This window comes from Tachyglossus aculeatus, chromosome 22 (assembly GCF_015852505.1).
Source record: "Tachyglossus aculeatus isolate mTacAcu1 chromosome 22, mTacAcu1.pri, whole genome shotgun sequence".
NCBI classification, from domain to species: Eukaryota; Metazoa; Chordata; class Mammalia; order Monotremata; family Tachyglossidae; genus Tachyglossus; species Tachyglossus aculeatus.
This window is the reverse complement of record NC_052087.1, coordinates 52,080,308-52,097,070: the sequence shown is the minus strand read 5'-3', so window position 1 is coordinate 52,097,070 and position 16,763 is coordinate 52,080,308. Positions and strand designations below refer to the sequence as shown.

Sequence of the window (16,763 nt, the reverse complement as noted above, 5' to 3'; positions counted from 1 at the left end):
CTGCACATAGTAAGCGCTCAATAAATACGATTGATTGATTGATTGATTGGGGCTGGGCCCCCCATGGCACGCTCCCAAAGGGCTCAGACCTTCGAAGCTCAGCCCTCAGTCGAGCTGTCGGTGGTGACGGCAAACTGTCCTCGACCTTCCAGATCAGTGGGGTACACGGTCACTTTCAGGGGGGCGTGCGATCACCCCCTTCCCTGCCCGTGTCTCTAATTCCCTCCCGCTAACGAACGGACAAATCCAAGATTGGCTCCATGGCACCCCCTCCTCTGGAGTCACTAGCTGTGACAGTTAATGGGTCTTTTTCCTCCCATTAATAATAGTCATTCATTCATTAATCGTATTTATTAAGCACTTACTGTGTGCAGCATACTGTGAGAATAAAACTGTGCTGTTTGTTATTATTATAGGATATTACATATAAATATAATATGTAATAACAATAATGATATTTGTAAAGTGCTATGTGCCGTGCACTGTACTAAGCACTGGGGTGGATACAAGCAAATCAAGTTGGACACAGTCCCTGTACCACATTACTCCCCATTTTACACACGCAGTAACTGAGGCACAGAAAAGTGAAGTGACTTGCCCAAGGTCACACAGCAGACAAGTGGCAGAGCCAGGATTAGAACTCATGATCTTCCGAGTCCCTGGCCCTTATTCTATACACTACAATGGCCGCTTCTCAATTACTGGGGTAGCTACGCGGGCTTTGGAGTCAGAGTTCCTGGGTTCGAATCCCGGTTCCGCCAATTGTCAGCTGTGTGACTTTGGGCAAGTCACTTCACTTCTCTGGGCCTCAGTTACCTCATCTGTAAAATGGGGATTAAGATTGTGAGTCCCCCGTGGGACAACCTGATCACCTCGTAACCTCCCCAGCGCTTAGAACAGTATTTTATTTTATTTTATTTTACTTGTACATATCTATTTTATTTATTTTATTTTGTTAGTATGTTTGGTTTTGTTCTCTGTCTCCCCCTTTTAGACTGTGAACCCACTGTTGGGTAGGGACTGTCTCTATATGTTGCCAACTTGTACTTCCCAAGCGCTTAGTACAGTGCTCTGCACACAGTAAGCGCTCAATAAATACGATTGATGATGATGATGATGACAACCTGATCACCTTGTAACCTCCCCAGCGCTTAGAACAGTGCTTTGCACATAGTAAGCACTTAATAAATGCCATTATTATTATTATTATTACAGGATAAACAAATCGGACACAGTCCCTTCCCCACTTGGGGGTTCACAGTCTAAAGGGGAGGGAGAGCAGGTATTCGATACCCATTTTACTGATGAGGAAACTGAGGTGCAGGGAGGGTAAATGACTTGCCCAGGGTCACTCAGCAGGGAAGCCGGGGAGCTGGGATTAGAAACCCGTCTCTCCTGGCTCCCATGCCTGGGCTCTTCCCACTAAGCCATGCTGCTTCTTTTTGCCTCCAAGTACATGTCCAGGGGTCTGGTCCTCCCTGGATATTTCTATGGCCAACGCCTGTCATCATCATCATCATCATCAATCGCATTTATTGAGTGCTTACTATGTGCAGAGCACTGGACTAAGCGCTTGGGAAGTACAAATTGGCAACGTATAGAGACAGTCCCTACCCAACAGTGGGCTCTGTCCCCTGCGGCCTGGCCTGCAGGCCCCCTCGTCCCTCACATTCTCCCTCTATCGCTGCCGACTCAATCCGGGGGGGCCCCTGGCTGGACTCGCACCTCGGCTTCGAGCCCTGGGAACGGCCTCAGTTATGTGGTTGCGGTCATGGGTTCTAATCCCAACTCCGCCACTTGTCTGCTATGTGAGCTTGGGAAAGTCACTTCACTCCTCTGGGCCTCAGTCACCTCATCCGGAAAATGGGGATGGAGACTGGGAGCCCCGTGTGGGACAGGAACTGTGTCCAACCCTATTTGCTTGTATTCACCCCAGCGACTGGTACAGTGCCTGGCACACTCCTCCAGGAGGCCTTCCCAGACTGAGCCCCTTCCTTCCTCTCCCCCTCGTCCCCCTCTCCATCCCCCCCATCTTACCTCCTTCCCTTCCCCACAGCACCTGTATATATGTACATATGTTTGTACAGATTTATTACTCTATTTATTTATTTATTTTACTTGTACATATCTATTCTATTTATTTTATTTTGTTAGTACGTTTGGTTTTGTTCTCTGTCTCCCCCTTTTAGACTGTGAGCCCAATGTTGGGTAGGGACTGTCTCTATATGTTGCCAATTTGGACTTCCCAAGCGCTTAGTCCAGTGCTCTGCACATAGTAAGCGCTTAATAAATACGATTGATGATGATGATAGTAAGTGCTTAACAAATACCGTAATTATTATTATTATTACCCCATTTCCTGACAAACCAAATAGGTCTTTCCCTCCAGGCTCTGCTGGGGCACAGTCACCTCATTTTTCCTGGGTCTGGACAAAGACAAGGCACTGAAGGGTTCCACTATATCGTAAATAGACTATAAGCTCGTCGTGGGCAGGGACCGTGTCTCTTTATTGTTATATTGTCGGAGAAGCAGCGTGGCTCAGTGGAAAGAGCCCGGGCTTTGGAGTCAGAAGTCAGGGGTTCAAATCCCGGCCCCACCAGTCGTTAGCTGTGTGACTTTGGGCAAGTCACTTCACTTCTCTGGGCCTCAGTTCCCTCATCTGTAAAAGGGGGATGAAGACTGTGAGCCCCCCGTGGGACAACCTGATCACCTTGTAACCTCCCCAGCGCTTAGAACAGTGCTTTGCACATAGTAAGTGCTTAATAAATGCCATTATTATTATTATTATATTGTCCTATTGTACTCTCCCACGCGCTTAATATAGTGCTTTGCACACAGTAAGCGCTCAATAAATACGACTGAACGAATGAACAAAGTACGTTCCTTGACGGCAGGGACCGGGTCTACCAACGCTACGTATAGTTCTCTCCCAAGTGCTTGGTACATTGCTCTGCACACAGGAAGCGCTCAAAAAATAGCACTGATTGATTGATTAATTGATTCTCTCCCCGCCTCTCAAATGAGTCAAAAATGCGCTGCCTCTGCTCACTCTCTTCTTTCTCTGAACTGGGCACGACCAGAAAAATCGAGTCTGATTAAGCAAGAAAAACTAGAATTGGAAAAACCACCAACGTGTTCATTTATCTATGTATATATATATACACGTATATATGTTTGTACATATTTATTACTCTATTTATTTTACTTGTACATATCTGTTCTATTTATTTTATTTTGTTAGTATGTTTGGTTTTGTTCTCTGTCTCCCCCTTTTAGACTGTGAGCCCACTGTTGGGTAGGGACTGTCTCTATATGTACTTCCCAAGCGCTTAGTACAGTGCTCTGCACACAGTAAGTGCTCAATAAATACAACTGATTGATTGATTGATTGACTGATGGCTAACACTTATGAATTTACCGATACCCATCCCCAGCAGGGTGGTCTAGTGGAAAGAGCTCGGGCCTAGGAATCGGAGGACCAAGTTCTAATCCCGCCTCTGCCGTGTACCTGCTGTGTGACCTTGGGCAAGTCATTTAACTTCTCTGTTCCTCAATTCCCTCATCTGCAAAATGGGGGTTCAGTACCCGTTCCCCCTCTTACTTAGATTCTAAGACCTGATTATCTTGTAACTACTCCAGTGCTTAGCATGTAGTAAGCACGTAAGAAATGGCATAATTATTACCGGCACATTTTTATAAAATTATTTATTCTAACCACTCCAGTCATAAATGATCTTAATCAGTCAATCAATCAATCAATCGTATTTATTGAGCGCTTACTGTGTGCAGAGCACTGTACTAAGTGCTTGGGAAGTACAAGTTGGCAACATATAGAGACAGTCCCTACCCAACAGTGGGCTCACAGTCTAAAAGTTACAGTCTAAAAGTCTAATTTAGATTTAGATAAGTCTAAATTATCTGATAGCTACCCAACTTTTGGCACTGTGCTTGGCACATAGTAAGGGCATAATAAATACCATCCTCGTCACCGTAAATATTTTTATTTGTCTCCCCCGTTAGAGCGTAAGCTCTTTTTGGTATTTTTTAAGCGCTTACTCTGTGCCAAGCACTGTACTAAGCGCTGGGGTAGACACAAGACCATCAGATCAGACACAGTCCCTGCCCTACATGTGGCTCAGAGGGAGGGAGAACAGGTATATTATCCTCATTTTTCAGATGAAACTGAGGTACGGAGAATTAAGCAGTTAAGAAGTTAAGTTATGAGAAGCAGCGTGGCTCAGTGGAAGGAGCGCGGGCTTTGAAGTCAGAGGTCATGGGTTCAAATCCCGGCTCCGCCAATTGTCAGCTGTGTGACTTTGGGCAAGTCACTTAACTTCTCTGGGCCTCCGTTCCCTCATCTGTAAAAAGGGGATTAAGACTATGAGCCCCCCGTGGGACAACCGGATCACTCTGTAACCTCCCCAGCACTTAGAACAGTGCTTTGCACACGGTAAGTGCTTAATAAATGCCATTATTATTATTATTATTATTATTATTTTTAAGCGACTTATCCCAAGTCACATAGTGGGTAAGCAACAGAACCAGGATTAGAACCCGGATCTCCTAACCACCAGGCCCAGGCTCTTTCCAGTCCACAATGTGCGTTGACTGAGAACGTGTCCAGTCTTTATTCTGAATTTCCCAATTGCTTAGTAAAGTGTATTGCAGTAAGAAGGCATGCAAAAAGTGCTACTATTACTACTACTACTGTTACTGCTACTAGATAAATCAACTTCCTTATTATTATTATCATTTTTAGTCTTATCCTTATCATTATGGCACTTGTTAAGCATTTGCTATGTGTCAAGTGCTGTTCTATATGCAAGTTAATCAGATTGGACACAGTCCCTGTCCCACAAGGGGCTCACAATCTAAGTTGGAAGGAGAACAGCATTGAATCCCCATTTTACAGATGAGGAAATTGAGGCACAGAGAAGTTACTTGTCTAAGGTCACTCAGCAGACAAGTGGTTCTAATCCAGGCGCTGCTGCTTGTCTGCTGTGTGACCCTGGGCGAGTCACAGTTCCCTCACCTGTAAAATGGGGATTGACAGTGTGATCCCCACATGGGACAGGGACTGTATCCAACCTGATTTGCCTGTATCTACCCCAGCGCTTAGTACAGTGCCTGGCACATAACAAGAGCTTAACAAATACCGTAATAATAATAATAATAATAATGGCATTTATTAAGCGCTTACTATGTGCAAAGCACTGTTCTAAGCGCTGGGGAGGTTACAAGGTGATCAGGTTGTCCCACGTGGGGCTCACAATCTTAATCCCCATTTTACAGATGAGGGAACTGAGGCTCAGAGAAGTTAAGTGACTTGCCCAAGGTCACACAGCAGATGTGGCGGAGTCGGGATTCGAACCCATGAACTCTGACTCCAAAGCCTGTGCTCTTACCACTGAGCCACTTTCCACTGAGCCACGCTGCTTCGCCATTATCACTATTATTATGTGGAGGAGCCGGGATTAGAACTGAGAAGCAGCGTGGCTCAGTGAAAAAGCCCAGCCTTTGGAGTCAAAGGTCATGGGTTCAAATCCCGGCTCTGCCACTTGTCAGCTGTGTGACTTTGGGCCAGTTACTTAACTTCTCTGTGCCTCAGTTACCTCATCTGGAAAATGGGGATGAAGACCGTGAGCTCCACGTGGGACAACCCAATTACCTTGTATCCCCCCAGCACTTAGAACAGTGCTTTGCAAATAGTAAGCGCTTAATAAATGCCATTAAAAACAAAACAAAACCCTGTTGACTGCCAGGCCTAGGGAGCATCATCATCATCAATCGTATTTATTGAGCGCTTACTATGTGCAGAGCACTGGACTAAGCGCTTGGGAAGTATAAATTGGCAACATATAGAGACAGTCCCTACCCAACAGTGGGCTCACAGTCTAAAAGGGGGAGACAGAGAACAAAACCAAACATACTAACAAAATAAAATAAATAGAGTAGATATGTACAAGCAAAATAAATAAATAAATAAATAAATAGAATAATAAATATGTACAAACATATATACATATATACAGGTGCTGTGGGGAGGCCTAGGAGAGCATGGCCTAGGAGAAAAAGCATGGACCCAGGGGGCTGAGGATCTGGGTTTTAATCCCAGCTCCATCACCGGTCTGCTGTGTGTCCTGGGGTAAGTCACATCACTTCTCTGTGCCTCAGTTTCCTCACCTGTAAAACGGGGATTCAGCACCTGTTCTCCCTCCTACTTAGATTGTGAACCCCAAGGAGGACAGGGACTGTGTCCACCCTGACTATCTTGTATCTACCCCAGGGCTTAGAACAATTCTTGACACATAGGAAGTGCTTACAAAATATCATAATTATTATTTTTATTATTTCCACCATGGATTAAATGATTGATTTATCCTCCTGCTTCTTTCTACTAGGCCACACTACTCCTCTACTGGGGGTTCGCCCGCCCAAACTCCAGAGACTGAGTGTCTTTGTAGCCAACATTAGCCTTTTCAGATATGGAAGGGTTTTTAGACTGTGAGCCCACTGTTGGGTAGGGACTGTCTCTATATTTTGCCAACTTGTACTTCCCAAGCGCTTAGTACAGTGCTCTGCACACAGTAAGCGCTCAATAAATACGATTGATGATGATGATGAAGGGACTTAGGAATCTGAGGTCTCTGAGGTTGGAGGTCAGCCTCTATATCCATCAATCAATCATATTTATCGAGCGCTTACTGTGTGCAGAGCACTGTACTAAGCGCTTGGGAGAATATAACAGAGTCGGTAGACCCGTTCTCTGCCCACAACCAGCTTACAGTCTAGAGGCTGTAATCAATCAATCACAATCAGAAAAGCAGCGTGGCTCAGTGGAAAGAGCCCGGGCTTTGGAGTCAGAGGTCATGGGTTCAAATCCCAGCTCCGCCAATTGCCAGCTGGGTGACTTTGGGCAAGTCACTTCACTTCTCTGTGCCTCAGTTGCCTCATCTGTAAAATGGGGATGAAGACTGTGAGCCCCGCGTGGTACAACCTGATCACCTTGTAACCTCCCCAGTGTTTAGAACAGTGCTTCGCACATAGTAAGCGCTTAATAAATTCTATTTTTAGAGAAGCAGCGTGGCTCAGTGGAAAGAGCCCGGGCTTTGGAGTCAGAGGTCATGGGTTCGAATCCCGGATCCTCCACATGTCTGTTGTGTGACCTTGGGCAAGTCACTTCACTTCTCTGAGCCTCCGTTACCTCATCTGTAAAATGAGGATGAAGACTGTGAGCCCTACGTGGGACAACCTGATCACCTTGTATCCCCCCCGGCGCTTAGAACAGTGCTCTGCACATAGTAAGCGCTTAACAAATGCTATCATTATTATTATTATTAATAAGCCTGCGTTGGGAAGGCTACAAAAATCACAAAGGATGTGGACCGGCGGCACAGGATTTTCCCTGGATCCCACAAGATTGTGGACTGGGGGACACAGAAGTTTGAATATGAGAAAATTCATCATCATCATCATCATCAATCGTATTTATTGAGCACTTACTATGTGCAGAGCACTGTACTAAGCGCTTGGGAAGTACAAATTGGCAACATATAGAGACAGTCCCTACCCAACAGTGGGCTCACAGTCTAACTGGTTGCAAGCGCGGGATAGAAAATTAGTTTCCACTGGAAACTGTGAAAGCAGATGACGATGTTGACAACTTGACAACTTGTACTTCCCAAGCGCTTAGTCCAGTGCTCTGCACACAGTAAGCGCTCAAAAAATACGATTGATTGATTGATTGATTGAAAGTACCCAGACCTGGGAATCAGAGGACCTGGGTTTTCATCCCGGCTCCACCACTTGTCAGCCGCGTGACCTTGGGGAAGTCACTGCTCTGTGTCTCAGTTTCCTCATCTGTAAATCGGGGATTCGATCGCTGTTCTTCCCCCTATTCAGACTGTGAGCCCCATGTGGGACAAGGGCTGAGTTCAACCTGGTTACTGTGTATCTACCCCAGCGCTTAGTACAGTACTTGGCATAAAAGAAAGCACTTAACAAGTACCAAAAAAACCCAAAACCAAACTGTGCAGAAGGAAGTATCGATGGGGAGAGACCAATGTGGATAAACCCATTAATGGGAGATCTTGATTGGATTAGTAGGGGGGAAATTTGGGTTATTAGTGAGAAAGCTTACAGAAGTTAGAAGGGTCTTGACAGATTAAGCGCTTAGTAAAGTGCTCTGCACATAGTAAGCGCTCAATAAATACGATTGATGATGATTCATGGATGCTAAACCCTTCCTGACTTATTGAAGGGAAAACAAGGTAGGAGGCTGGCTAGCCTAGTGGAAAGATCAGCATGCAGAGAGGCAGGGAGCCCCGGGTTAAAGTCCCATCTTTGCCACTGGCCCGCTGAGTGACTTTGGCCAAGTCACTTCACTTCTCTGGGCCTCAGTTTCCTCATCTCTAAAATGGGGATGAGCTAGATTAAGGGCCCCGGTGTGGGGCTGTGTCCGATTTCATAACTCTGAATCTACACCAGTGCTTGGCTCGTAGTAAGCGCTTAATAAGGCCATAAAGAAAAGATCCAAGGAGCGATGTTCGCTGATCCGGTCGTCTGGCAGGATAACGGTCGAACCGGCCTTCCTTGAACCCGCTCCGGGTTGGGGTAAAGTCCTGAACTTCTGTCCTAACCTCCCCAAGAAAGTCCTTCAGACCTTCAGTGACTGATGAGAAGCAGCAATAATGACTAGAGCCCAGGCCTAGAAGAACCTGGGTTCTAATCCTGGCTCCGCCACATTCATTCATTCATTCGATCGTATTTATTGAGCGCTTACTGTGTGCAGAACACTGTACTAAGCGCTTGGGAAGTCCAAGTTGGCAACATACAGAGACGGCCCCTACCCAACAGTGGGCTCACAGTCTAGAAGACTGTGTCACACATGTCTTCTGTGTGACCTTGGGCAAGTCACTTCACTTCTCTGGGCCTCAGTAACCTCATCTGGAAAATGGGGATAAGGGTGAGCTCCCAATGTGGGACAGGGACTGCGCCTGACCTGATTAGCCTGATTACCCCCAGCACTTAGTGCTTGGCTCAGAGTAGGTGCTTGACAAGAACCATTATTATTATTATTATTTATGCTCTAGGATTGCTTTCCATTTTGCCTTGAGCCAAAATGGCTTCCCTGCCCTTTCAAAATGCAGGGAGCCCGAGTTGAGAAACAGCATGGCCTTGTGGAAACAGCCTGGGCAACAGGGACCCTGGGTTCTAATCCTAGCTCTGCCACTTGCCTGCTGTGGGCCCTCGGGCACGTCACCAGTTTCCCTGGGCCTCAGTTTCCTCACCTGTGAAACGGGGATTAAATCCCTCTTCCCTCTCCCCCTTAGTCCGCAAGCCCGGTGTGGGATTGGGGATCTTTTCGATCTGACTGCACTCTCGTCCACACTACCTCTTGGCACTTAGTAAGCGCTCAACAAATAAGCGCTCAACAAACCCCACAGTTATTATTTCGAAGCTCTGAATCTGACACCAGGCTCCCTAACAGCCCCTAGGGATGGGAATGGGGGTGACCGGAAGGGATATCTGGTCGCGGTTTCCTTGGGAATGCCCGCCGCATCATCGTGTGTTTTTCCAGCGGTCGGTGCCCACGGGTACAGACTGTGCCAAGAGCCAGGCAGTTCTCCTTGTCATTCCTCCAGGGAGACGGGTGAGATCAGTGATTTCCAGCGCTGGCGAGGAAACGAAGTCCAGAAAGGTCCCACGGGGTGGGTGTTTTCAGTCTCCAGGGAAATGTCCCTCCCTCTTCCTCTCGGGAGGCACAGAGGGAGGAGGGATCTTGGCGGATCTATTACGAGGACCCTTCTGCCACCCTGCAGGGCCCGACCCTGTTGGCCGCCGGGGACCCGGCAGATGGCCTCTTCAACTGGGAAATGGTGGGGAGACTCCGTTAAGCGTGCCGGGTGGCTGCTGTTGGATTTCATCCGGAGATTTCGTTGGCCGGACTGGAAAACACATTCGTGGTTTCCAAGGCCTACTGGGATAAGATGCGCTTTGAAGGCAGCGAACAGAGAGTGAGCAAACGAGCAAACAGAAAGAGGCACCGGGGCCGGGCTTGAAGGAGCACTGAACAGCGGACTTCACGCTCACCGGTTCAGAAATTTCCCCGCCTCCTCCCTCTCCCTACAGTCCAGTGTTCAGTGACTCAACGTGGCCTAGGGAAAAAACCGTGAGCCCTGGGTGGGGAGCAGAGGATCTGGGTTCTAATCCCGGCTCCGTCACTGGCCTGCTGTGTGACCTGGGGAAAGTCTTCACTTCTCTGTGCCTCAGTTTCCTCAACTGAGCCCACTGCTGGGTAGGGACCGTCTCTATATGTTGCCAACTTGTACTTCCCAAGCGCTTAGTACAGTGCACTGCACACAGTAAGTGCTCAATAAATACGATTGATTGATTGATTGATTCAACACCTGTTCTCCCTCCTACTTAGATTGTGAACCCCAAGGAGGACAGGGACTGTGTCCATCCCAACTATCTTGACACATAGAAAGTGCTTACAAACTACCGTAATTATTATTTTTTATTATTTCCACCACGGATTAAATGATTGCTTTACCCCCCCGGCTTGTTATCTCTGGAGTCTTTTTTGACTCTCTTCCTTTCCAATCCAATCGAGAAGCAGAGTGGCCTAGTGGAAAGAGCAGCGGCCTGGGAATTAGAGGACCTCGGTCCTAATCCTTCCACTTGTCTGCCGTGTGACCTCAGGCCAGTCACTTAACTGCTCTGTGCTTACTGTCTCTGTAAAAGTACAGTGCTCTGCACATAGTAAGTGCTCAATAAATACGATTGATTGATTGATTGATTGTAAAATGGGGATTAAGACTGTGAGCCCCAGCTGGGACATGGACTGTGCCCCACCTGAATTAATGTCTACCCCAGGTCCTGGCACATAGTAAGCACTTAACAAATACCGTTAAAAAAAAATCCAACACCAAAGAGGCATTTTAGCAGCTATACAGGGTAATTAGACTCCTTACTGGCCTCTCCTCTCTGGTCACTATCTCTTCCTAGGGAAGATTATCTTCTGCCTCCACACAAGAGTCATGCAGAATTTTCCAGAAACCAGCCTAGTGACACAGGAGTCTGGGATGGATTCCTTTTCCCCTCATTTTTAATAATAATAATAATAATGATAATATTAATAATGGCATTTGTTAAGCACTTACTATGTGCCAAGCGCTGTTCTAAGCACTGGGGTAGGTACATGGTAATCAGGTTGTCCCACGCGGGGCTCCCAGTCTCAATCCCCATTTTACAGATGAGATAACTGAAGCCCGGAGAAGTGAGGTGACTCGCCCAAGGTCACAGAGCAGGCAAGTGGCGGAGCCGGGATTAGAACCCACGACCTTCTGAGTCCCAGGCCCGGGCTTTAGATTGTGAGTCCCAGGAGAGACAGGGACCCGATCTGATTTCCTCCAGTGCATTTATTCCCAGAGTTTAGCACAGTGTTCTAACCATCTTCATCATCACCATCATCAATGTGATAGTCATTAAGCATTTACTTATGTGTGTCAAGCACTGTACTAAGCGCTGGGGTAGATATAAGATAATCAGGTTGGACACAGTCCCTGCCCGCAGGAAAACAGTAAGTCAATCAAACAATCAATCGTATTTATTGGGAGCCGGCCGTGTGCCAAAAAACTGTGTTTCTACAACAGAGATCATCATCATCAATCGTATTTATTGAGCGCTTACTATGTGCAGAGCACTGTACTAAGCGCTTGGGAAGTACAAATTGGCAACATATAGAGACGGTCCCTAACCAACAGTGGGCTCACAGTCTGTAGACTCTGAAATTTATTTCTATTAATTTCCCTCTCCCCCTCTAGACTGTAAGCTCATTTTGAGCAGGAAATACGTCTGTTTATTGTCCTATTAGACGCTCCCAAGTGCTTAGTGAAGCAGTGCGGCTCAGTGGAAAGAGCCCGGGCTTGGGAGTCGGAGGTCGTGGGTTCTAATCCCACCTCCGCCACTTGTCAGCTGTGTGACTTTGGGCAAGTCCCTTCACTTCTCTGGGCCTCAGTTACCTCATCTGGAAAATGGGGATTAAGACTGTGAGCCCCATGGGGGACAACCTCCCAGCGCTTAGAACAGTGCTTGGCACATAGTAAGCGCTTAACAAATGCATTGTTATTACCATTATTATTAGCATTCTGGGGTAAATGTTGAGCACCCAGTAAGTGCTCAAAAAATTGACTGACTATACTAAGCACTTGGAAGAGTACAAAATAACAGAGTTGGTAGACACGCTCCCTGCCCACCAGGAGCTCACTATCTAGAGTATATACATATATATATATATATATATATATATATGTATATATGGTTGTACATATTTATTACTCTATTTATTTATTTATTTATTTATTTTACTTGTACATTTCTATCCTATTTATTTTATTTTGTTGGTATGTTTGGTTCTGTTCCCTGTCTCCCCCCTTTTAGACTGTGAGCCCACTGTTGGGTAGGGACTGTCTCTATGTGTTGCCAATTTGTACTTCCCAAGCGCTTAGTACAGTGCTCTGCACATAGTAAGCGCTCAATAAATACGATTGATTGATTGATTGATTGGTAGAGTAAGTGCTTAATAAATACTATTACAACTACTACTATTTGAAACAGTGCCAGGTCAACGGAGTGGATCGGTCAGCTCATAATCAGCCAATCTGTGGTATTTATTGAGCACTTTTGTGGCGAGCACTGTACTAAGCACTTGGAAGAGTTAATAGACATGCTCATACCCACTCTCTGGAAGCACCCTGGGTGCTTAGGAAGTCCACGTGTGTTGTTGTATGTAGAGGGCTATCTGTCACAAGTACACCCACGGAGGGTAGAGATATTCATTCATTCATTCATACGATCGTATTTATTGAGCGCTTACTGTGTGCAGAGCACTGTATTAAGCGCTTGGGAAGTTCAAGTTGGCAACATATAAAGACTAGGCCTTCAGTACAGCGGATACCGGACACTGGGACACACGTGACATCCCAGTGTGAGAGAAGCAGAGTGGCCTAATGGCTAGAGCCCGGGCCTGGGAATCAGGAGGACCCGGGTTCTCATCCCAGCTCCATCCTCTGTCTGCTGAGTGGCCTTGGGCAAGTCACTGAACTTCTTGCTGCCTCAGTTTTCTCATCTGTAAAATGAGGATTCAACCCCTGTTCATTCATTCATTCACTCATTCAATCGTATTTATTGAGCGCTTACTGTGTGCAGAGCACTGGACTAAGCGCTTGGCACTGTACTAAGCAGCGTGGCTCAGTGGAAAGAGCACGGGCTTTGGAGCCAGAGGTCATGGGTTCGAATCCCAACTCCACCACATGTCTGCTGTGTGACCTTGGGAAAGTCACTTAACTTCTCTGCGCCTTGGTTACCTCATCTGTAAAATGGGGATTAAGACTGTGAGCCCCACGTGGGGCACCTTGATCACCTTGTATCCCCCCAGCGCTTAGAACAGTGCCCTGCACATAGTAAGCGCTTAATAAATGCCATCATTATTATTATTATTATTATTACTAAGCGCTAACCCTGTTTTCCCGCCTACTTAGACTGTAAGCCCCAGGCCGGGCAGGGACTGTGTCCAACGTGATCAACTTGTATTAATGCTTAGGACATTGCTTGACACATAGTAAGCACGTAACAAATATAACAACAGTAATGATTATAAGAATAATAATAATTTCTGTTCCCTTCGATATTAGGGAAGCAGCAGGGCCTAGTGGAAAGAGCATTGGTTGGGAGTCTGGGAGTCAGAGGAGCTGGGTTCTAATCCCAGATCTGCCACTCGACTGCTCGGTGACCTTGGGCAAGTCACTTCACTTTTCTGTGCCTTGGTTTCTTCATCTGTGAAATGAGGATTAAATCCTATTCCTCCCTACTTAGACTGTGAAGCCCATGTGGGACAGGGACTGTGTTCAATCTGATTATTCTGTGCCTATCCCAGAATTTAGTACAGTGCTTAAGGGGCACTTAACAAGTCCCATAACTATTATTATTAATAGGAATAATAGTTACTATTATTATTAGATCTCCCAATCTGGCTCCCTTGGTCAAATCCTCTCAGTGACAGAATTTCAGAATCTCCCATTTCACCAGGATCCTCCTTGTGGGCAGGGAACGTGTCCACTAACTCGGTGCTTAGTGGGAAGAGCCCGGGCTTGGGAGCCAGAGGTCGTGGGTTCTAATCCCGGCTCTGCCACTTGTCAGCTGTGTGACCTTGGGCAAATCACTTAACTTCTCAGTTACCTCATCTGTAAAATGGGGATGAAGACTGTGAGCACCACGTGGGACAACGTGATTACCTTCTATCTACCTCAGTGCTTAGAACAGTGCTTGGCACATAGTAAGTACTTAACAAATACCAGCATTATTATCATTATGATTATTGTATTCTTCCCAATGCTTAGTACAGTACTCTGCACAAAGTAAACACTCAATAAATACCACTGATTGATTGATATACCCGGAGTAAGAGATCAACACAGATTGATTCTACATCCAACTTCTCCCCTTTCTCTCTGATTTCTCAGTGCTTGGCATATAGTAAGCGCTTAGCAAATTCTACCATCATTATTATTATTTTTATTATTTAGCTCTGTTCCCTATGCCCACAGCTCCCCACCACTCCCTAGGTGTCAAAACACTGAGGGAGAAGAGAAAGAGGAGAGGGAGGGTGAGAGAGACAGAGAGAGAAGGAGGGAGAGAAAGAGGAGTGTGGGAGAAAATGAGGAGGGAGAGGGAGGGGGAAGAGAGAGAGGGAAAGAGGGGAGAGAGGGAGGGAAAGAGGGAGAGAGAGGAGGGAGAGAGAAATAGAGGGAGAGGGAGAGAAAAGAGGAGAGATAGGGAAGTGAGAGGGAGGGAAAGAGGGAGAGAGAGGGAAAGAGGGAGAGAGGTGGGAGAGAGAGGGAGAGGGAGAGAAAGGGAGGAGAGATAGGGAGGGAGAGAGAAGGACAGAGGAAAGAGGAAAGAGGAAAGAGGAAAGAGGGAGGGAAAGAGGCGGAGAGAGGGAGAGAAAGAGAGGAGGGATGGGGAGGGAGAAAGAGGGGAGAAGAAGACAAGGAAGGAAAGGAAAAGAGAGGGAAAGAGGGAGAGGGAAAGAGAGGAGGGAGAGGGAAAGAGAGAAGGAGAAAAAGAGGAGAGATAGGGAGGGAGAGGGAAAGGGGCGAGGAAGAGAAGGAGGGAAAGAGGACCAGAGGGAAAGGGAGGAGGGAGAGGGAGGGACAGAGAGAAAGAGGGAGATAGGGAGAGAGGTGGGAGAGAGGGAGGGGGAGAGAGAGAAAGGGAGGAGAAATAGGGAGGGAGGAGCGAGGGACGGAAAGGGGAGGAGAGGGAGGAGGGGGAGAAAGAGGGAGAGAGGACGAGAAGGGAAAGAGGGAGAGAAGGAGAGGAGAGATTGGGAGGGAGCGAGAGGGAAAAACGGGAGAAGAGAGGAAGGGAAAGAGGAAGAGACAGGGAAAGGAGGAGGCAGAGGGAAAGAGAGAGAAGGAGAGAAAGAGGAGCGATAGGGAGGGAGAGGGAAAGGTGCGATGAAGAGAGGGAGGAAAAGAAATAGAGGAGAGCTAGGGAAGGAGAGGGGAGGGGAGGAAGGCAGAGGGAGGAGAAATAGGGAGGGAGAGACAAGGGGAGGGAAAGGGAGAGAGAGGAGATGCGGAGAGAGGGAGAAAAGAGGGAGGGGAGAGAGAAAGGAAGGGTGAGGAATAGAGAAGAAGCATAAGAGAGGAAAGGGGAGAGAGGAAGAGGGAAAAGGCGAGAGGGGCCAGAGAGGGAGAGAGGAAAGGGGAGGGAGAGAGGAAAGGGGAGGGAGAGAAAAAGGGAGATAGAGGGGAGAGAGTGGGAAAAAGAGAATTAGAGAGGAGATTGATGATTCCCGACAGACCCAGGCTAGCAGGAAAAAAGGGGGGGGGGGGCTGCTTAGCGGAACCCCGGAAAACGGGCTCGCTGCGGAAACAGGAGCCGTAAACAAAAGCCTCGGGCTGCGGGGGGCTGCGGGGGGAGGGGGGCTTCTGTCTGTTCTGGGAAGGGGGAGGCAGGGAAATAAAGGGGAAAAAAGCGGGGTGGGGGGTCTTTTCCCAGGAACGGCGCAGCGGGGGCAGTTTCCCGGCCTGGCGCGTGGTAAGCGCTTAATAAACACCTCTATTATTATTATTATTATTACAGGCCCCCTCAGCCCGTCGGGTTGCAGCAGCCAATTCGCTGCAGGTTGGAGGTGGGAGGGTGGGCCGCCAGCCAAGCCGTCTGGACACGCACACAAACACACACACTCACATCTACATACATACATGCCCCATACATACGTGTCCAGAACGTGTTGGCCCCCCCACGCCCGCCCAGGCCCGGAGGCGGCGGCCCCTTTCCCCTCCCCTCCCGCAGCCCCCTCCCTCACCTCCTTGTTGTAGATCTGCAGCACCCGGAGGACGGCGTCCTGCTGGCCGTTCTCCACCGTGGCCACCACGGTCCGGGGCTCCACGCTCATGGTTGGGGGCCGAGGGGGCCGGAGGGGGCCCGCACGAAGCAGCCGGAGGGATCGAGGGGTGCAGGACCTGCCCGGGTGGGGAGCCTGGGGGGACGGAGGGGAAAGAGCCGGAGATTGCTCAGCCTGCTACATGGACAGCTGAGCAAATGGGTCAGCCGCTGACCAATCCCTCTCCCTCTATTTTTCCCCCCCTATTAATCTCCTTCCCTCCAGTCCCTCCTTCTCTCCAGTCCCTCCCTCCTTCTCTCCCTGTCTCCCTCCGTCCCTCCCCTTTTCCTCTCCCCCCTCTCCCCG

At 47.9% G+C, this 16,763-nt stretch overlaps 1 protein-coding gene across 1 annotated transcript in view; it reads right to left on the bottom strand.

Annotated features, from left to right (window-relative positions):
• Nucleotides 1-16,469, bottom strand: part of RIC8A (RIC8 guanine nucleotide exchange factor A) — a 60,267-nt gene extending 43,798 nt beyond the window's left edge. Inside the window, exon 1 of the mRNA XM_038764255.1 lies at nt 16,380-16,469. Coding sequence (XP_038620183.1) covers nt 16,380-16,469 — 90 coding nt within the window. The remainder of the gene's footprint in view (nt 1-16,379) is intronic.
• Nucleotides 16,470-16,763: the final 294 nt, after the last annotated feature.